The sequence below is a fragment of the Balaenoptera borealis genome, assembly GCF_965194805.1.
Source record: "Balaenoptera borealis genome assembly, chromosome: 16".
NCBI classification, from domain to species: domain Eukaryota; kingdom Metazoa; phylum Chordata; class Mammalia; order Artiodactyla; family Balaenopteridae; genus Balaenoptera; species Balaenoptera borealis.
This window is the reverse complement of record NC_138872.1, coordinates 88,339,063-88,361,735: the sequence shown is the minus strand read 5'-3', so window position 1 is coordinate 88,361,735 and position 22,673 is coordinate 88,339,063. Positions and strand designations below refer to the sequence as shown.

The window sequence follows — 22,673 nt, the reverse complement described above, 5'->3', positions numbered from 1 at the left end:
CAAAGGCACAAAGTGGCGCCCATCCCTCCAAAAGTACGCGTCACTCCCCACTCCAGATGGTCACTCCAACCAACGGAGGGCCATCTGGTCAACACGTGCGAGCTCTTCCTCCCTGGACGTCAGCGTTTACAGCCAAGAGCGAGCTGGACGCACTCCCCACACGGTCTGGGCCAGGAGGCCGGGGAGCGTGGTGACACCTCAGCCCGTGTCCTTGTACGACCAGAGTCAGGAAACCCAAGAAGGGCCTCTCCTCCCCACCAGTTGCCCAGGGACCATGCCCGTGACCCGGCCTCTCCGGCCAACTCCCCTGTGAAGCGGCAGTGCACCCACACCTCTGCCCCTGGCATCTCAGGGCTGCCAGAACCCAAGGTCAAAGTGCTTCTGTGAACGGAAACGTGCTTTGCAGACATAAGAGGTTCTTCTTAGCGAGACCCAGAGCCAAGAGCTGAGCTAACCAGCCCTTGGCTCCCCCCACTCCCCCCTCCCGCTCACCCATCTCCCCCAGATCCCCCCACTGCCCCCCAGATCCCCTCACTCCCCCCACACCCCCACAGCTCCCCCCACTCCCCCCCCAGCTCCCCCCACACACCCCCAGCTCTCCCCACTCCCCCCCAGCTCCCCCCACACCCCTCACTCCCCCCCCAGCTCCACCCACTCCGCCCCCCCCATCTGTAGACAGCCTGAGTGTATTTACAGCAGCAGGAGGCAGCCAGCTCGGCCTAGGTGCCCCGTCCAAGGCGGCAGTCACTGGCTCCAAGGGTGACAGCTGCTCTGGTGTGTCTCCCCAGCCCCCAGGTCCAGCTCAGCGTCTGGGGCGGTACCTCCCCAGGGAGGGCGGGGTGGGGGGCTGAGGCCTGCAGACCCCTCACCCCCACACAGCCGTGCTCGCTAGACCAGTCCTCCCGACCCTGTCAAGCCGGAGCCTCCTCCGGAAGGGGTCCGGGGACGTGAAGACAGAACCGGACCCCATCTGCCTGGCCCTAAGCCCAGCTCACGGGGAGGGTTAAGAAGCTACCAGACGGGCAGACATGGGCCAACTCCGAGACCCCTGTGCTCGAGCACCACCCTCGGAAGAGGAAAGGCCCTCGAACCCCCCGCCTCGCGAGCCCCCCCAGCAGGACGGGGAAGAGGGCAGGCGCGGGGCAGGGCGTCCCGGAAGCAGCAGCCGGCAGCACAGAACCAGGGCCGGGAGGACTCGTCCCCGCCTCGGGGGCACCACAGGCCACCCCCTCCTCCACTATCGCAGCCCACGCGCCCCTCGGGTCAACGGCAGGAGCAAGAAGTGGACGGGGGGGCTCAGCCGCACAGATGTCACACGCTGTGGACAAGAGCACCAGGGCAGCGGGGACGGGACGGGACAGGAGAGGGGTGGGGCCCCCCCGCCAAGCGCCCCCCCCGTGGGGCTCCCAGTGTGTGAAGCACCCCCCCTCGGGGCTCCTTCAGCCCTCCTGGCGCGGGCTCAGGGCCTGGGCTGTGGGAAGTGACTGCACAGGGACCCGAGGGTCCCTGGACGGGCATTTCCGGGAGGACAGTGCCATGGCCCAAGAGGGGACAGCGGCTCCTTGGGGCTCCTTGCGGGGGCTGGCGCAGGAGCTGGGGCGGGGACGGTGCAGTACTTTTCCACGGGCTCCCAGCGACGGGAACGCGCTCTCCAGGCCCTGGCCACGCACCCTCTGCAGGCGGAAGGGTCCCTCCTCTAACAAGGCCTAACACAGCAGCTCCCCAGGTTCCCACGAGAGCGGAGAGCGAGCGGGTGAGAGTATTCTGATGAGCAGAGACCAGGATGTGGTCTCGAGGAAGCACAGTCTCCATTTCCTCGGGACACCAGCCCCGAGCCCAGCCCCGACCGCGCAGGGACCCACCCGAGACCCCCCAGCGCCCCTGGGGACCAAGGCGAAGCTGCAGAGCACAGACCCCATGGGGACCATGTGCACAAGTTACTAACCAACCAACCAACCAAAAACCGAGGCAGCAAGAGAGACCGAAGGAAACATACCCAAATTCTTCTTCCTGCTTTTGTTTTCCAATTTCTTTTAATCAACATGTACTTAAATAACAAAAAAACAATCACTTTTTAAAAAACTGCCTGAATTTAAGAATCATTACCCATCTCAGGCAGAACCTTTACGCTGGGCCAATATCTATCATGAACCCACACAGTTTTGGGGGTCCTGCCAGTGACCAGCGGCCAGCAAGCAGAGACCACTCAGAAAGCTAGAGATTTATAACAAAATTACAAGTCACCAGGACTTGTCACTTGGAGTTCGTTTTAAAGAAATTGGAGGAGTCTAGAAAAAGTAGGAAACTGTCCAGGAAAGGCCCAAGCAATTCACATGTACTGGAGCTTCTGCAGGGATTGGGGGCCAGACCACCGAATGGGAACTGGAAGAGCTCTAAAATACCAGTTTCCCTCTAGGGTCTAGAAACCAAAAAGGCCTGACAAAACTGGGGCTCCAGTGGCAGAGAAGGCGAGGACGACGAGAAGGGGCCCAGGGGACACGGGACTGGCTACGAGCCCGGGTGAGAGCAGGACGTGGGGGCCAGCTATGCGGCCTGGCTGGCTGACCTGGGTCCTGTAAGCGCGGGCCTTCTGCACAGGGGGAGGCGCCCTGGCTCGGGTGGCAACAGACCTGCGGTTCTCGGCCAGAGAGAAGGCAGAGAAAGGGGCACCCAGGACACGTACGGTCCTGAGTGCCGGCGTGGCTTCCTCCCCGACACCCAGAGGTGGCAGCTGGGAGACGACCCCCGGACCCAGTGGAGCTGCTCTCTCGGCACAGGCCCTGCACCTGCCCACCACCACGGAGGAAGAGTGCCGTCACGCGTCCCCCTGGCACAGAACTGCCCAGCCAGCCGGTGTCCTGGGGGTCGGACCAGCAGTCCTGTACGGAGCCCGCAGCACGGTGGGCTGGGATCCACCCCAGGGCCCGGCTGGGCCTGCAGTCGAGGAGGCGCTGGCCGACAGGCAGGCCCTCCTGCCCCAGCCCCTCCGCTATATGAAGGGGGTACATGCGCCCCGAGTCTCAGCAGCGTGCACGGCCCAGGCTTGAAACAAAGGCAGAGCTGGAAACACTGGGGCGTAAGAGTGACCAAACCGGGACTTCCCTGATGGCGCAGTGGTAAGAATCCACCTGCCAATGCAGGGGACACGGGTTCGAGCCCTGGTCCGGGAAGATCCCACATGCCGCGGAGCAACTAAGCCCGTGCGCCACAGCTACTGAGCCTGCGCTCTAGAGCCTGCGAGCCACGACTACTGAAGCCCACGCGCCTAGAGCCCGTGCTCCACAGCAAGAGAAGCCACCGACCGCAATGAGGAGCCCGCGCACCGCAACGAAGAGTAGCCCCCGCTCGCCGCAACTAGAGAAAGCCGCGCGCAGCAACCAAGACCCAACGCGGCCAAAAAAAAAAAAAAAGAGTGATGAAACCCACCAGCCACGCACCACCCATCCTGTCGGGGGATTTCCATCGTTTCCTTTCAGAAAGACCCGAACGAGGACCTGATCTAGTCGCCGATTAACGGTATATACTCACAGGTAAGTCTGACAACGGCCCAAGTCACTCGACACGCTATGCGGGCGGCTCCGACAACACTTCCCTCCCCGTGGACCAAGGACGAGCACAGGGTCACCAGGCGCTCACGAGGGACGTGGGTTCGAGGCCACACCAGGTCAGCCTCACGCACGGTCGGCACCTTCACCCACCACTCAGGGCCCAGAAAAGCCGCCCCTCATGACATGAGTTGCCCATCAACTTTTACTTCATGTTGAATAACTTGTCAAGATTTGTAACATCTTATGCCGTTGTGATCAACTACACACTAAGAATTGCAGAGTCAGCTCAATATAGAAGAAAAATATTAACACTCAGACCTGAGTGGTAACAGCAAACAAATTTAAGCGTAGACACATGTTTCTGTGGCAGATCTTGAACACTTTTAGATGTGATCTCGTAAATACAGACCCCAGGCCACGGCCCACGCAGTGCCATGTGAAGGGCCCTCCCTTGTCTGACGGGCTCAAAGGCCCAGCTGCGGCCAGGCCAAATGAGGCCTCCACCGGGCCACCACGCCATCGAAACCCTGTCACACCGGGGACCCCAACAGCAACCTGAGGTCTGTTGGCTGAAGAACGGCAGTCGTGCGGTTCCAACCTACAGTTTACTGCAAGTCTTATTTGCCCTACAACTGCCTCTAAAAGGCACTGGGCATGTCCATGAGGGCCTGTCCACCCCCTGACGCCTGCCATGTGACCACCGAGTCCCCCTCCAGGTCCGGAAGCAAGGCGAGGCCGGCGCGCCCGCGTCACCTACCTCGGCTGGGGCCCCCTCAGTGCCCGGCGGGGCCGCAGGTGCCAGAGGCATCTCTCTTGCTGCCGCCTTCTTCAGTTTTTTGTTCTTTTTCTCTGTCACTTGGCTATCTTTTCTCTTCTGTTTTGCCATCCTACAACAGAGAAAGTAAACTATAAAGACACAGGAAATAAAAATTCTCAATTAACAGAGAGGGGAGGGCGTTATAAAAGATACAAAGCTATTTCAGAAAGTGTGGGAAACATACAGTCACTGTTACAAATTCAAACTCCTTTGTTTCATCACCTGTGGACAACTTAGCATTGTGGTGGATTTCCTGTCTTTTTTCTGAGTGTTTTATTTAACATAGCTGCCATCACACACGGATTATATACTCTGTTTCTAACTCAACATGAACATAAGCTTTTAAGAGTAAAAGAAGGGACTTCCCTGGCGGTCCAGTGGTTGGGACTCCGCACTTCCACTGCAGGGGGCACGGGTTTGATCCCTGGTCGGGGAACTAAGACCCCGCCTGCCACGCAGTGCAGGCCCCCTCACCAAAAAAAAGAGGCAAAGAAATAGCATTTTTAGTGACAGTATCCAAATTTTCCAAAAGTGAAAACTGTGAACATTTGTCTATTCCCTAATTAATGACTATCTGGGATTATTTTCATTTTCTACTGTTACGGAGTAACTCATACTTCCCCATCAACTAGGGATGCTGCAGCCCTACACGGGCTGGCAGTGACCACCATGCAGTCGCTAGGCCCTCGGTCACCTGTGGCTGGAGGTGGCCATGATGAGTCCGGGGTGGCCCCCTTGGACCGTGGAAGCAGCCCCGACCGGGGCCGCACTGAAGGAGCGACACAGGTCCAAGAGGCTCTGATTACATCTCCCTCCTCAAGCACAGCAGTATCTAGAACTCTACGTACAAGGGCAGAAGAACGCCCGTGAACGTGAACTGCAAACCCAGCTTCCCCTGTGGGACCGGGGGATGGGAGCCAAGGGAAATGGTCGCGGCACCAGAAACTAGGCAGGGGTCGGGGGAGAGGCCTCCACCTGAGGGGCACTGGCTGCGGGGACCTACGAGGGGCGTCGTGAGGGCTGGGGATGGGGGGAGGCCACCCGCAGGGCCCCAGGCCCACCCTGAGGGAGACACGGGAACTGACCGGCTCCTCCCCACCCCTGCCCCCTTTGGATGGAGCCCAAAAGGAGCTGAAAACACAGGAAAGTTTCAGAGTCCCAGCAGCTACAGCGTGAGCACCCCGAGGTGCAGGGTAGAAGGCGCTTTGGCACAGAGGCCATGGCCAGCTCGTACAAGCCATGCACACACACACACGCACGCGCACGCTTGTCACACGTCAATCAAGCAGCGGATGAGTAAGTCAGCATAAACCGGGAAACGGAATCCCACTCAATAACTGAAATCAATGAGGTAGCGTTACATATACAGGATGGAACAGAACACTACGAATAGCATTACACTTTCGTATTTATTTAAGAAAATAACAACAGAGAAAGCTATGCACGTACTTACAGGCAAACGTCTGAAGGACATAAACCAAAGCTTTCCCTTTCTATCTAGGGATGGGATTGCAAGGGACTCTCCCACACCCACAGCTCAGTTTCATTTTGCTTTTATCAAGGTTTTATACTTGAAAAACTTCATTTTTTTAATACTAGCCTTTAAAACTTTATCTACAAGGCCTGCTAGTATCAGCTTTTACTCTAACAAATTACAAGAACGTATTTTGTTTTACTTATCCTGAAGTCACTCCACTGGCTTCATTTACAGTGTGTGTATTGTATGTATTATTTAGACGCAAGCATGTAACATGTATATTACATACACCCACAATAGTCACGCTCATGTCTCTATAATACAGGTATTTTCATTGCGGACACGCTGCCCCAGGCTGTCTGCACGGGAATGGACACACAAACCCAATGCCTTCTTCCTCTGACACCAGAATTCATTTTGGACTCCATTCACAAATGCTCGAAAATGCAACTCGTTCATTCCACAAGTGTTTATCGAGAGCCAGTTCTGTGCCAGGCACTGCTGCATGCTGAACACAGAGCAAAGAGCAAGGCAAGTAAGAGCCTTGATCTCGAGAAGCCTCCTTCTGGTGTGAAATCCAGACCTATTTAAGTGAACGAGCCAGCGCTTTCACACAGAGATAAACGCTGCCGAGAAAGTAGAACGGGCTGAGTGAGCAGGTGCCCCCGAGGCTGGCAGCCACGGGGCGGGGCGGCGTCAGGGGCCTCTGAGGGGCCAGAGGCAGACAGAGGAGGCAGCGTGTGAAGGGCTGGAGGCGGGCCCGGGCCAGGGAGCGTCCAGAGGAGCAAGGTGCGCAGGTAAAGGAGGGGCGCCCGGAGCAGAGCTGCCTGCCCTCAGGTCCTCTCACCCAGGCATCAGTCTCACCGAACCACTTACTGAGACCTTAACTTCCCCCAAAGCAAAACTTTCCACGGGGGCAGACAGACAAATGACATCAACATGTCAGCGGGGGGGGGGGGGGGGGGGGGGAGCGCGCCCAAGTCACCAGCAGCCCCACCCCAGACAGGCCCCTGCACTCCGTCACTCGTCGGTCACCGCCTCCACCACGGAGTGCGGACCATGTGCAGGAGCGGCTCCAGGCTGGACCACGCAGCCCAGAGGGCCCACCCACACGCAGCTCGCGTTCCGATGGGGGAGACAAACATGTCAGAAAACGAGGGTGATGCCAGGCAAACAAAAAAGGCACGCAGGAAAGGGCTACGGGAAACGGCGATCGTGACGGAGAGGGCTACGGGAAACGGCGATCGTGACGGAGAGGGCTACGGGAAACGGCGATCGTGACGGAGAGGGCTACGGGAAACGGCGATCGTGACGGAGAGGGCTACGGGAAACGGCGATCGTGACGGAGAGGGCTACGGGAAACGGCGATCGTGACGGAGAGGGCTACGGGAAACGGCGATCGTGACGGAGAGGGCTACGGGAAACGGCGATCGTGACGGAGAGGGCTACGGGAAACGGCGATCGTGACGGAGAGGGCTACGGGAAACGGCGATCGTGACGGAGAGGGCTACGGGAAACGGCGATCGTGACGGAGAGGGCTACGGGAAACGGCGATCGTGACGGAGAGGGCTACGGGAAACGGCGATCGTGACGGAGAGGGCTACGGGAAACGGCGATCGTGACGGAGAGGGCTACGGGAAACGGCGATCGTGACGGAGAGGGCTACGGGAAACGGCGATCGTGACGGAGAGGGCTACGGGAAACGGCGATCGTGACGGAGAGGGCTACGGGAAACGGCGATCGTGACGGAGAGGGCTACGGGAAACGGCGATCGTGACGGAGAGGGCTACGGGAAACGGCGATCGTGACGGAGAGGGCTACGGGAAACGGCGATCGTGACGGAGAGGGCTACGGGAAACGGCGATCGTGACGGAGAGGGCTACGGGAAACGGCGATCGTGACGGAGAGGGCTACGGGAAACGGCGATCGTGACGGAGAGGGCTACGGGAAACGGCGATCGTGACGGAGAGGGCTACGGGAAACGGCGATCGTGACGGAGAGGGCTACGGGAAACGGCGATCGTGACGGAGAGGGCTACGGGAAACGGCGATCGTGACGGAGAGGGCTACGGGAAACGGCGATCGTGACGGAGAGGGCTACGGGAAACGGCGATCGTGACGGAGAGGGCTACGGGAAACGGCGATCGTGACGGAGAGGGCTACGGGAAACGGCGATCGTGACGGAGAGGGCTACGGGAAACGGCAATCGTGACGGAGAGGGCCCAGAGCCCAGACCTGAGCTCTGAACACCATTCTCTATAAAAAAGAGCCAGCCTGCCTTAAGATTCCCCGTCTGGAGCAAGGAACGTGTAAGGTGAACCAGAGTATCAAGCTGCACCACGAACCAAGCCAGACAATCACAGGGCCACGGCGGAAAGGACACGGAGCCAGGGTGAAGGGCCCCTCTGTCCCCTTTGGGGCCGTGACTGATTACAGCACACCGAAGGAATATCGCTACTGTGCAATCAGAAAACTGCCAGGCGCTGAGGTCTTTAATTAAGCCTTATCTTAAGAAAGTATCCCAAGCCAGAGGCTGCAAGCTTCAATTAGCAGTGTAATAAGAAATCTTGAAAGAATGAGACTGTTGACACAGGGTTTTGAAAAGACAAAGGGCTCTGCCAGCCAATTACCTTGTTGGAGAAGTAAGAAAAGTTTAGCAAATATTTACACACCGGTTACCATAAAAGTTAAATCTACATTCATTCTGAAAGTTATCATTGGGGACAAGGGTTCGAGCCCTGGTCTGGGAAGATCCCACATGCCGCGGAGCAACTAAGCCTGTGCACCACAACTACTGAGCCTGCGCTCTAGAACCGCGAGCCACAACTACTGAGCCTATGTGCCACAACTACTGAAGCCTGCGCACCTAGAGCCCGTGGTCCGCAGCAAGAGAAGCCACCGCAGTGAGAAGCCCGTGCACCGCAACGAAGAGTAGCCCCCACTCGCCGCAACTAGAGAAAGCACGCACACAGCAACGAAGACCCAATGCAGCCAAAAATAAATAAATAAATAAAGTTTAATCACTAAGTCTATTTGCTAAAAAGGGGGGAGAGACTTTTCCATATTATAAAAAGCTTTCTTTTTTAGTCCCAAGAGACGGTGATGCATACCTTTGAGACGAGGAGTGTTTGTTGTAGGAAAGACATTTCCTTACATTTACGGTCAGCTGGTCTTCAACAAGGGGGCCACAACAATTCAATGGGGAAGAACAGTCTTTTTAACAGGTGGTGCTGGGACAATTGGATATCCACATGCAGAAGAATGAAATTGGACCCCCTACCTCACACTATATAGAAGAATTATTCAAAATGGAGCAAAAACCTAAATGTAGAGCTAAAGCTATAGAACTCTTAGAAAACATAGGAGTAAGTCTTTATGACCTTGGATTAGGCAACAGTTTCTTCATTACGACACCAAAAACATAAGGAGAAGAAAAAAAGGTAAGTTGGATTTATGAAAATTGAAAATTTTGTGCTATAAATGATGCCAGCAAGAAAGTAAAAAGACAACCAACAGGACTGAAGAAAATGTTTGCAAGTCATATCTGACAAGAGACTTGTATCTAGAATGTATGAGGAACTCATAACTCAACAAAAAAGGCCAACAACTCACTTTAAAAATGGACAGGGACTTCCCTGGTGGTCCAGGGGTAAAGAATCGGCCTTACAATGCAGGAGACGCGGGTTCAAGCCCTGGTCAGGGAACTAAGATCCCACATGCTGTGGGGCAACTAAGCCCACGCACCCCAACTACTGAGCTCCCGTGCCCCAACTAGAGAGCCCGCATGCCGCAAAGTACAGAGCCCACGCGCTCTGGAACCCACGTGCCACAGCTACAGAGCCCACGCGCCCTAGAGCCTGCGCGCCACAACTAGAGAGAGAAAACCCGCATGCCACAACTAGAGAGAAGCCCGAGCACCACAACTAGAGAGAAGCCCATGCGCTGCAATGAAGAGCCCACACGCTGCAACAAAAGATCCCACACGCCTCAACGAAGATCCCATGTGCCGCGACTAAAGACACAACACAGCCAAAAATAAATACATAAAAATAAATAAATCTTTAAAAAAAAATAAAAAATTTAAAAAAAATGGACAAAGGACTTGAATAGACAATTCCCCAAAGAAGAGATACAAATGGCCAGGAAGCCATGAAGGAGCTCAACAATGGTCCTCATTAGGGAAACGCAAGTCAAATGACACACTTCACACACACGAGGATGGTTAAAATCAGACAGATAATAGGAAATGTTAGTGAAAATGTGGAGAAATTGGAGCACTCATCACTGCTGGTGGGACAGAATATGGTGCAGCCACTTTGTAGAACAGTCTGGCAGTTCCTCAAAAAGTCAAACAGTTGGGACTTCCCTGGTGGCGCAGTGGATAACATTCCACGCTCCCAATGCAGGGGGCCCAGGTTCAATCCCTGGTCAGAGAACTAGATCCCACGTGCATGACGCAACTAAGAGTTCGCGTGCCACAACTAAGGAGCCCACGTGCCGCAACTAAGACCCGGCACAACCAAATAAATAAATAAATATTTTTTTAAAAAAGAAGTCAAACCGTTATGTGACGCAGTACTACCTATAGATGTACATAATCAGTGAAATGAACAGATCCACATAAACTCTGAACTTGGTTGTTCCCAGCAGTGTAAGTCATAATATCCATAAGGGGGAAACAACCTAAATGTCTATCAACTGATGAACAACTGAATTCTATCCACACAACAAATTATTCAGCCAAAAAGGAAGCAAGCACGGACACCTACTACAGCATGGATGAACCGTGGAAAGACGCGGAGAGAGAGAAGCCAGCCACAAAAGATTACAGACTGCATAATTCCATTTATATGAAATGTCCAGAATAAGCAAATTACAGAGACAGAAGCAGATTAGTGTTTGCTTAGGGCTGGGCAAGGGGAGGAGTGGGAGTGACTGATTGGTACCAGGTTTCTTCTGGGAAAAGAAACATGTTCTAAAATTAGGTTGTGGTAATAGTTGCACACCCTGTGAATATACTTTTAAAAAACCCCTCTAATCCCAAATTATTTGCTGTAAATTAAAACACATAATGCCCCAGTACTGTTTGTAAAAATAAACAGGGAAAAATACGGTTTCCTACCACCACCATTTCAGCAAATGTGCCTGTGCCGTCAAAGGCGTTCCTTGCGTTCCCCGGCCTGGTGGGACCTCCCCACCCTCACTCTGTCCACCGGCCGTCATGGGTGGCTTGGCGTTGCTGTGTCACAGCATCGAGACCCTTTATTGTGTTTTCTTTCCTTACAGGCCTTTCTGCAAAAATCCCAGTGACTCAGATTAATTTCTATGAGCAACACCAACTTAAGATTTCCCTGTACTTGGTGGTCAGGAGGACTTGGAGGGGCAGGAATTAAAGCTAATCATCATCGCAACCATCACTAAAACTGGCCTTGATTGAGAGCTTCCCGTGTGCCAGGCCCTGTCCCAGGTGCTTTCCATGTGTTAACTCGTGTACTTCTTGTGACCAATGAGGCGGGCACACAGATGAGGACACTGAAATCAACCGGGGAAAATCAACAGATTGGGCCTAAAATTGGTAAATCAAAAAAAGTCACCCAATTTGCCTATTATTCAGAAACATGGAAGTAATTCCAGTAGAAACAGTGGAAAGATGACACTGTGCTTGCCTCTGAGGAGCAGCCTGCCTGCTGGATTGTGTTCAGTTCCAGGACCACTGAGTTTCTTAGCCATATGCACACATCACTTAGTTAATTTGATAGATGAAATGTCTTTTACAAAGATTTTTAAAAATTACATTACTCAGCGTTAGCCAGAGGATGATGAAAAGGACATGGTCATGCCCTGCTGATGGAGAACAAATCGGTACAGCCGTTCTCGAGGGAACTGGATAACATTTAATCAAGTGCTTTGGCCCAGTGGTTCTATGTCAAGGAACTTACCCTAATGAAATAATCACAGACAGAGATTTATGTACGGATGATAATGACACGATATAAAGGATGATACTACCTCTAATATTAAAAAGTGGAAAACGCTGTAACTGTCCAACAGCAGACTGAGGGATGGAAGACTCCTTCACGCCGAGGGACCGGCCCACACACCCGTGAACAACTGTAATCTCAACTGTCCCATCACTCGAGTGGGTGCTCACGACACAACATAAAGTGGAAGGATGGACTATAAACCTGTGTATGTGCAACACGACCCTCGTCTTTAAGAACAATTACGTGCAGATATGCACAAAGGAAAAAACTAGAAGGTAATACATTAAAACACCACCATTTTAGGGGGTAGAATTATAAGTGTTCTTTTTTTTCCTTTATACTTTCCAGCAATTTCTACAATAAAAGAAAAGACATTTTTGGGAATTCCTTGGTGGTCCAGTGGTTAGGACTCCGCGCTCTTACTGCCAAGAGCACAGGTTCAATCCCTGGTCAGGGAACTAAGATCCCGCAAGCCATGTGGCACAGCCAAAAAAAAAAAAGAAAGAAAAGACATTTTAAGATATCAGCTCAGAAGTGTTCAGTGAAGCAAGCAAATGACCCCACGAGCAGAAAGCTGACAGCCCAGGTCAGACCAACAGGAGGAAGACAGCGGAGCGCTGGGCTGGGCTGCAGTCACTGATTAGGGCAAGCCCGCACCAACAGGCTGAGGCTGCCGGGCTCTGGGCTGAAAAGAAACTCCACAGGACCTCAAAACAATAAATCAGCCTCAGGGAAAAAATCTTTTTTAAAATCTGCAAGTATCACTCGTAGCCCCTAACATCCCCTCTCACCCGGTGCGTCTAAGTCACCTCTGATGTGAGCTGGCAGGTCCGGGGAAGGCCCCCTGAAGGAGTCCACAGGAATCAGTGCCTGGAGACCCAGCTCGGGCGCCCAGGACACGGCCACGCTCCTGTCCGCCCTGACCCAGGACTATTCCAAGTCCCCACTCGGATGAACGGCCTCCAGCTTCTGCTCTTCTGCTACCTGACCCCACCCCCTCCCTCCTGTGGCCTAAACCCCGTAACACCAAGCATCCCACCCACCGAGCCCCCCTCGGTGCCCTGGGGCTCAGCGATCCTCCAGCCTCACGAGGACCCGCAGTCCCCTGACCCGACACGTTTCAATGCCCCTCACCGCTCATGTTCCCCTTGCCACAACTTCACTTCCACGGCCCATCATTACAATCGCGCCTTTACAAACACTCTCAGCCCCTCTCCTGGCAAAGCCCCAACTCTAGCTCTGGTTCCTGCCTGGCCGGGAAGTCCCCAGGGCCACGCGGTCGGTCTCACTGTACATGGCACAGCCCCAGCCTCCAGCGGTGCCCAGCAAGCCCCGTGCCCAGACGACTGGCTCTTCCTCTCGCCTCTCAAGCTCTCAGACCTCCATCACATCCTCCCCTCCTGCGTTCATTCCTGATCACTGAGCTTCCAGAAGCTCCCCTCAGACCCTCCCACCCTTCCCTCGTGCTACAGTGCAGAACCGCGCCTGCTCTGAGCAGGGCCGAGCCTCTGCCGCTCTGATCCCAGGGGCATGGATGGCTCTAAGCAATTCCCCTCCCCCATCAGCTGTCCTTCTACAGAGTCAACTACAAGGTCCCACATCTAAAAACCCTGATTCCACGTGCTCTCCACCCCGTTTCTGGTGCTTTCTGCACGAAAACCCTCAGGAGCTGTCCACTGGCATGGTCCCTACCTCCTTTCCAGACACTCTCCCATCAGGCTGCCACCTGACTTGGCCAGATGGTTCTTACTGAGACCACCAACGACCACCAAGGACACCCGTCTGCTAACGACAGACTCTCTGATCACAGCCTGGCCAGGGTCCCTCTGAGCCCTCCTTCATCAGGCCTCAACCTGGGCCTGTACAGGCTTGAAAAGTTTCTAGCAGCTGAAGGCCACATCTTTACAGTGACTCTAGCCCCCCTAAAAAGCGCCCTCCTGAGAAAACAAGGCTACCAAGAGGATCCAGCCAACACCTGAAGACAGAGCCCCGTCCCCAGCCTCAGCTCTGTGGGAGGGCAGGAGCCTAACTTCCCGAAGCACCGCCCCCCCAGGTCAGCAAGCCCCGAAGGGTTTCACACCACCGACCCCCTTCTGCTCACTGTAATTATCCAGTTCCCAACTCACTCTACAGAGTGCCGCCCCTGGCCCCCGCCACTCCCTCACCCTCCCTTTAAAACGCCCTCTCCCCTGCACAAGTCCAAGGCCCCTGCTGCAGTAGTTACCCCTGATTAAAATGCGACCTCACCACTTAACACCACCTCCAGTCCGGCTCTGCTCGTCTTTGTTCATCACTGACTGGACATAACTGACCTCACAGCAGCATCTGCCACAACTGGTCCCTCCTCTTGACTGCCCTTTCCTCTCCGTTTCCCAGACACACCACGCTCTCCCACTTTCCTCCCACCTCTTCACCTCCCCGCCCCCTGGACACAGAAGGGCCCCCGGGCTCAGCACTCCCCTGAGATCTCACCTAGTCGTGTGGCTTTAAACACCAACCACAGGCTGATGACGTCCCCATTTCTCCCTGAACAGCACAACTACACTGTCAACTCATGTGTATCACCTACACACACATCGTCTCAAACTAAAACGTGTCAAATCCACACTCCCCATCATCCTCCACAAACCTGATCTTCCTGCAGGGTCTGTCCCCTCAATAAAAGGCCAGCTGGTGAAATGCGTATTTCAGCTCAAGCTAAAAACCGTAGTGTCACCCACAACTCCTCTTTCTCAAACACCCGTCCATCCCACAGTAAACCCCGGTGGCCCCACCCCCAAAGCACATCCATAAGTGGACCTTCACTGCCCCTACCGCGAGCATCCCGGTCCAAACACGTCTCCCACCTGGATCATTCGAAAGTCTCCAACTGGTCTCTGGCCTCCGCCCCGCCCCTAGCCCCCCCAGGCCATTTCCGACTCAGCATCCTGAAGGGCTTGTGAAATACCTAAGCCGGGTTAGGTCTCACCAGTTCTGGGACCCTCCCCCAGGGTTCTCCTCCCCTCCCCCGCCCGGAGCCCCGCCCCGCTTCACTTCTCGCCGCCATGCTCAGCAACGTCTCTTATCCTCATCAGCACCGCTCCCCCCAACCACAGGCGAGCTCACTGGCTCGGGGCTGCTTCTACCGGAGCCGCGCGGACACGCGGGAGGCACCCATGGGGCTGTGGGGAGGTCCGGCGCGGCCGGCGCTCGGGGCCCTGCGTCCTCCTCAGGCCGCCGACGGGAAGACAGCCAAGCCCCCCGCGCGCCCCCGGTTGCCCGGCAGTCCTCGTACCCAAGCGGGGCGCCCCCGGCCCGCCGCCCTCGCCTACCTGCGCGTGGCTGCCGACGCCGGCTTCCGGCAGACGCGGCGCCCAGGTAACGCGGTCCCGCCCACCGGAGCGGCACCGCCTATTGGCCGGGGCCCGCCTCCGTCTCCCCGCCGACCAATGGCGAGCGGCAGCCACGAGGGGGTGAGGCGGGGCCGGGCGCGGGCCTGTGGCGTCATCGCTGGGCGCCGCTGGGCGCCGGGAGCCGCCGGTTGCCAGGCAACCCTCCGGTCGCGGGCTAAGCGGGTTTTTCCCCAAGGTTCCCGGGACTCAAAGCGGACGACGCCTGTCCGTCCACGGGGCTTGGTCGCAAACAGGATGTAGATTATAACTGCTGTCTCTTAAAAAGTGGGCGCAGGGTTGCGAGGTCGCCAGCGTTACACCTGCGCGCAAGGTTGCCAATGCAGCGGTGTGTCTGCAGACACCTGTAAACCCAGGTTAGGTCACCTGGGGAGGGGATGAAAGCAGACGCGGGCCCAACCGCGGAGGGTGTCTGAGGTCGGAGGCTACGCCACGCCGGTGAAACTAACCACGAGTTAAATCGTTGTTCGGTTCTTAGAAATATTTTATAGTCTCGACACCGAAAACGGTAGGGAAGGGAGAGCCGGTGCGGCGGACTTTTAATCTGGGGACAGCTGGACGGGGTTGTGCCATCAAGGGGAGGTTCTGGGGGTGGGAGATACGACAGCAAGCCAGGATTCTCTAGTTCCACTCTCTACGGACAACTAACTTGTTTCTAATCGAATAACAGACACCCTGCTTTTCTCCCGTGCACATACGTGAGAGTCTCTGTAAGGCACATATGGAGACCGGGCCACAGGTATAAGCATGTCCAACTTTACCGACTCCAGGAAAAACCATTCCGTTTTCAAACTGCTCCAACTGGCTTCATGACCACTGAAATAGAAAGTTCTCAGCCATACATAAGCTTAACTAATATAGAATATAAAAATATAAATATGTTTACCTTGTATTGTTTACTTTTGCTTTTATTTTTAGTTCTGGTAACGTAGGGCCGTAACCAAGCAGAACTCCACGGAGCCTTCGTGGAAGGGAACAGACCCCACTTGCCCAATGTCCTCCGCCTGCCTCTTGTCTGTAGAAAAGCTTTAGTTAAAGAATAAGTTTAATCTGAGAAGTGAGAAAATGCAGAAAGGAAAACAGTCAAGCAAGACAAAATAATAATAGTTTAGCCATTAAAGTCAAGGACCTTTGGTTTCTCCTCAAGGGCTATGGATAATATTCTGAGCCATGTCCTTTGAGCTGTTTTGCCGATACTGAAACCCCACCAGGTGGAAGAAGGTAACTGCATGCTGCCCACGAGCATGTAGAGCCCAGACCCGTTGGAACCAGAAGGCTGATGATGTTGACTCCCGATTACCTCACCACCATCCAATCAGAAGAATGTTCATGAGCTGGTCATGCACCCCACAACCCTCTCCCTCACCCTGTCTTTAAAAACCTTTCCCTGAAAGACTTTGGAGAATTCAGGTCTTTTAAGCACTAGCTCTCAGGCCTCCTTGCTTGGCGCCTGCAATAAATCCTGCATTTTCCTTCACCACAACCCAGTGTCAGTAGCCTGGCTTTTCTGCCCCCCTCCTCGGGGCAAGAGGACCCAAGTTTGGTTCAGTAAAAGGGAGAGGTGACTCAGATCAGCCTTCCATTGAGAACAGCTTAAAAAAATGTTCAAAAATATATGTAACAAATACATATATATTGATGACATCAGAGTGCTAATTTGACAGTGAAATATTATGGGACCAATAACAAGGGAAGAAAGAGGAGCCCAGCGAAGTGGGCCTTCCAATTGGGGCCGTTTTTCACTCAAGGGTCAGTCAATTCGGAAGAAACAGCTGAAAGGCTGAGAACCCGAACAAAGATTTGGTCAGCTTTGCGGGCTTAGGGCTGCCAAGGGGGAGGGTTCTTGCAAGTGTCCCATCTTTGGGTCGAAACCCTGAAAGGCTACAATGTCGGTGTGAATATGAACAGAGACCAGCCCTTGCAGGAACTTCATAAAATCCATTCTGAATTCATTTCAATTTCTGAGACTGCATTTAAGTGATTCAGGGTTTACTGTCGGTGCCTCTAGCCTGCTGAAAGAAGAAAAGTTAAAGTATTTGTAGAAGACCATAATGTCCTATACCCCAAATTATAATTGCTCATATAGCATGACCCGTGCTCATAGGAAATAGCTACGTACACAAGGAGACAATGTGATAGAAAACCAAGAAAAACCACCATTGTCAGCATGCACTGGATTGCTGACACACCCACCCAACGTGGCTTCATGGATCTGAAGGCAGACCACCCCAGTTACTACTGGACCAGGTTCATTTTGCCCGAAGCACAGCATGCCAAAACGCTGAGATGCTGCGGTTTGCAGGAAATCAGCCAAGCAAGGAGACGGGAGAACAAGCCTCAGCACCACCTCCCCGAGGGCAAGGGGCTCAGGGTATTTATGGGATAAAGAAGCAGGGCGGTCTGAGGCCTGGGAAGGGTGGGGAGCGTGGGCAGAGGTGACTGGAAAAAGCTGGGATAATCTCGTTCCGCAAAGGTGTAACTAAGCCACAGGCCTCTGCGCGTTCAAAAATGGGAGCACGGACTTGAGGGTGGAGTTTTCAGCTCTCTGACGTCAAAAGGTCATGGAGAGGACCGTGGCCATTGGAGGGTCGGTGGTCCCCCCATCCATTCTTAACCAGCTCAGCTGGAACCAGACACAACTGACTCCAAGTTCCTGAAAAACAACTCAGGCGAGCATCTCATCGTTTAGGGTACATGCCGCTTGGAGGACATGCAGTCTTAAAACGACCTTGACCAGTGGAGCAGGTAAAATGGATCTGACCCAGGGTCTCACAGTCACGTGCTAACGTGATGGCCCTGGTCAGGGGCTCAGTCTCTACTAAGCCTCGTAGCACATCAGGAGCTTCTTAGCCTGATGTGTTGAGTCTCTGCAGCAGAGGCCTGGCTTTGCTCCACACTCTGGGGGCCTGTGCCAGAGACCACCCCGCCCCCTGCCAGGGTCTCACTCACCGCGTGTGCCTCTAGCACTATTGGATCTTCCAGGTTATGTGACCCAAGTGCAGGACCGCTTGTACTACAAACTGGATCTCTTGCTTTGGGCCCCACTCAAAACCAGCCCATAAATGGGTGGTGGTCACATTAAATGTGATCTATGCTGCCTGCAACCCAAAGGGGCCGAGCAAGGGCAGCGGGGCTCTTTCTTCGTGACGGAAGATTGCGTTGTTCTCTGTTTCTGCACAAAATTAACACAAAATTTAGTGGCTGAAAACTACAGACATTTATTAGCTCACAGTCTCTGCAGGGCAGGCATACGGGCGTGACTTAGCTCTGGGCCTTGGCCAGAAGGGCTCTCACAAAGCTGGGGTCAAGGCGGCCGCCAGGTCTGTGGTTTCCTGGGTAGGCTGGCCTGGGGGACAGTCCATTTCCAAGCTCACTCACCTGGCTACTGGGAGGATTTGCTCCTCGGGGCTCCTGGGGCTGAGGGTCAGCTCCTCGCTGGCCGTCAGCCAGAGGGCTCCCTGAGTCGCCTGCCCCGTGGGCCTCCCCACAGGGCGGCTTGGAGCACGGCATGGGCCTCCCCCGGGGCAAGCGAGCAAGAGGGGCCCAGAGATGATGGAGTCACTGTCTCGTAACCTAACCTCAGAGGGGACACCCCATCATTTTGCTGCATGTGGTTCATTAGCAGCAAGTCCCTCGGCCAGCCCCACTCACGGGGGGGAGGTTACAGAAGAGTGGGCGGCTCATGGGGGTATCGAGAGGCTTCCTAGCAGGGGGTGGAAGGTGCAGTAGCAGGGGCTGGGCCTTGTAGGGGCATTCTAACTCCCCCAGACCACCAGTCCCCTAGAACCTCAGTGATGTGGCAGACCCAAAGCCCGGGGCTCCGACGCACACGTCTTAGGGGGCGTCCAGAGCCCACACCACTCATGCTCCGCCAGCTCCGCCCGGCCTGACACCATCAACACAGTGACCAGAGGAAGGTGAGGTCCCCGTCCATTAGACCCAACAGGGAGCAGGAGACTTAACATGGCCCTGAGCCGACGCACCAACACGCGCTCCGTCCCTCCCGCGGGAACGCAGACAGGGACAAACCGGGTACCCAGTGCCGTGCTCTGTCTGGACAGACACAGCACAGCTTATAATCATGGCACCTGTGGTTTGGGGCTGCCGCTTAGCCGCCTGACCGCACCTGACTGTCACCCACCACGACACATCTGGAAATCACTTGGATCTGAGGGGCCCAACCTCTCAGTTCCACCCAGGACCAGGTACCGCTTCTAACGGACGCGCCTGGCCAGAGGGCAGATCCGAGTGGCTGCCACGTGGCCTTTGCTCCACAGGCCGGAGCTCTGACGGGAAGCTTCTGTCGGCTATTACACAAGCACCCCCCCATCAACCTGCATTTAGAGGCGGGCGACCCGAGGGAGTCTGAGGGGCCACACGACCTGCCGTGAGACAGGCTCGGGCCAGGACCCCACTTACCACCTGGACGCCGTCAGGCCACTGGGACCAGTGTCAACTCCAAGCCTGTGTCCACCGGCCAGCAGCTCCGGGCCGCGCCCTGCTCCACTCGGGGGCCCCTCAGGGCGTCGGTGCCCGTGGGGAGGGGCAAGTGCACAGACGCCCGCCAGCAGGTGAACGGAGGGACGAAACGTGCCCCATCCACCCGACGGGCTGTTACTCGGCCACGGAAGGCATGACCTTCTGCTACGCGTCACCCCGAGGATGAACCAGGAACGGGTGACGCCGTCAAAGAAGCCAGTGCTGAGGACCAGACAGTATGATCCTGTCGCTAGGAGGCGCCCAGAACAGGCGAATCCGCGGAGACGGGACGAGACTGGCGGTGGCCGCCGGGGGCGGGGGGTACACGGTCTCCTTTGGGGGTGGAGAATGTTCTGGAACCAGATGGTGGTGGTGGCGCTGCAACATTGTGAATGCACTAAATGGCGCTAAATTACCCACTTTAAGATGCTTAGGGTGGTGAGTTTTATGTGTTTACAATACACAGTGTATGTTCCTCCTTTAACGTGGTTCTGTTGTTCACGTGAAAGAGACCCGTGTTCATCTGCTTCTGTTCGTCTCCAGTTCTAGGCGCCTCCGGCCCTCTGCGCCTGTGTTGATTTTGTTGAATATGGAAAAGGCTCACCGGAGGGTATTGTTCCCTCCCCCGCCCCCGACTCAGGTACCCAGTTTCATTCGTTTTTATGCTTTATCCTGTGTTTCTCCTGGCAAAAGTAAGCAGGTATTCGGGTATTTATCCCCTCTGTCTTGCCCAAAAAAGTAGCATGCTACGCACTCCTTTACACCAACAGTACATCCTGGAAATCTTGGTTGGTTTACCGACATCCTCTCCGTCCTTTCCTACAGTGGGGGGGGGGGGGGCGGGGGGCTGCCACGGTCACTTACCCACCGTCCACGTGAGGGCAAACGTGGAGATGGCCTCCAATTCTGCAGCTGTAAGCCGAGCTGCAGTGCGCGTGCCTCTGAAGATTGCTGGTGGTAAACCAGGTCGGGGTCCTAGAAGTGGGACCGCTACGTAGACATTCATCTTGCCAAATTTTCCTCTGTAACGGTTGTGCCATCTGGCATGCCCACCAGCAGGGTGTGGAAGTGCCTGCCGCCTCCCAGCCTGGCCAGCAGAGCCGCTCAGGTTTGCATGTTTGCTAATCCAACCTGAGGAACAGGAACCCGGTGCAGTTTCCATTCGCATCTCCCAACGCGTGTGAGGTCAGACACCCCTTTAAGGATCCACCCTTTCCGGTCAGTTCACGTCCTTCACCCATCGTTCTATCTGGCTTCTGGTCCTTCCCCCTCAATGTTCCAGTTCTTTATGTGTTAGAGAAATCCACCTTTATCTGTGATGTGCGCTGCAAACACCATCTCCTGATGCGAGCATTCTGCATCCCGGGAAGGCCTCCCTTCCCCTCACCTGACTTCTGAACCCGAGTGAGAAAGCCCCTCCCACACCCAGGTTCAGAGAGACCACCTGTGTTTTCTTCTAGTACTGGCTTGGTTTCATTTTTTACATTCAGATTTCTGATATGAGTCCTTTTCGGTGGGTGATGTAAGGTATACGTCGAATTTTACCTTTTTCTAAATGGCTGTCCAGTTGAACCAACACCAACTTTGAGAAAATCCATCTTGGCCCCAGTGCTCTGAGAAGGCCTCCTCTCACACACTCTGTCCAGACGCACCTGGCCGGGCTCTGCACTCCCTCCTGTTCCTCCTGCACCAGCAGGACACTGTCGTGATCACGGAGGCCGCAGGGGCCCTCACGGCCCCCTTTCCAGGGCTGCCTGTGCTGTCCTATCACGTTGACTTTCCCTGTAAACTCGAGTATCGACTGGTCTAGTTCCAGAAAACAGCCTGTTGGTATTTTTATTGGGATCATCTTAGATTTAAAATTAATTTAGGCAAAACGGACACCTTATGAGGTTGACTCTTCCTAAGAACAAGGACTTTTTTTCCACTGATTTGTGTCTACTTTTGTGTCTTTTATGAGTGTCTTAAAATGTTATCTCATCTAGGTCTTGCATATATCTTAAGTTTATTCCTAAGTATTTAATGTTTATTGCCATTGTAAATTGGATTTTTCTCTTCCATTCTTTTTTTTTTATAAACTTATTTTATTTTTATTTATTTATTATTTTTGGCTGTGTTGGGTCTCTGTTGTGGTGCGCAGGCTTCTCATTGCAGTGGCTTCTCTTGTTGCGAAGCAGGGCTCTAGGCACACGGACTTCAGTAGATGCGGTGCGTGGGCTCAGTAGTTGTGGCTCGTGGGCTTAGTTGCTCTGCGGCATGTGGGACCTTCTGGGACCAGGGGCTCGAACTTGTGTCTCCTGCATTGGCAGGCGGATTCTCAACCACTGCACCACCAGGGAAGCCCCCCATTCTATCTTCTGATTATCATTTGCAGGAATGAAGGCTATTGGTTCCTGGGAAGCAGGCTGCCTGCCCGGCCCGTGTCTGTGGTGGGCAGTGCAGGTGGCACAGCTTAGGTGGACGTGAGGAAGCACACACTCAGCTAACAGCAGCCAATCACCACCCAGCAAGTGATTTACAACTGGGCACGGTGTATGCCAACGCCTGGCGGCTCTCCCTCTCCCTGGGGTCCCATAAGCTTCTCCTTGACCGTGACGGACACAGTGACCGTGCTAATGGCTCTTTCTCCAGGCAATGTCTGCATAAATGTACAAGTAGCTTCAGTTTAGTTCAGAACGACAAAGAACTCTCCAGAATGTGAAAGTAACCAGCTGCTCTGCCATTGGCATGGGATTTTAAAAAGACCATTTTTAAAGGTAATTTGTGTAGCATTTATCGCAAGAAGATCTTAGCTTTTAACGCATTCTAAGGACGGCTCGTCATGTAGATAGGGGTGTGCGTGAATTCTACACACGTGGGCTTTAGGGGAGCCCCCAGACGCCCTAACGACAGGGAGGGAGAAGTCAAAGGAGAAGAAACTGAGGACAAACAGCAAACACGCCCTTCACACGACATTTAACCCCTCCTGCAGCACCGACGC

The 22,673-nt window shown here is 54.6% G+C and overlaps 1 protein-coding gene across 2 annotated transcripts in view; it reads right to left on the bottom strand.

The window, feature by feature from the left end:
* The window catches only part of CHLSN (cholesin), a 98,390-nt gene extending 83,133 nt beyond the window's left edge, over positions 1 to 15,257 (bottom strand). The window contains exons 1-2 of one of the 2 annotated variants that reach the window (XM_082360625.1): positions 15,137 to 15,257; positions 4,306 to 4,435 (exon numbers count right to left, since the gene is read on the bottom strand). In XM_082360625.1, the coding sequence (XP_082216751.1) occupies positions 4,306 to 4,434 (129 nt within the window). In that variant the 5' untranslated portion in view covers position 4,435; positions 15,137 to 15,257. The remainder of the gene's footprint in view (positions 1 to 4,305; positions 4,436 to 15,136) is intronic. The other variant, XM_082360626.1, reaches the window with a different exon arrangement.
* Between the last annotated feature and the right edge of the window lie 7,416 nt (positions 15,258 to 22,673).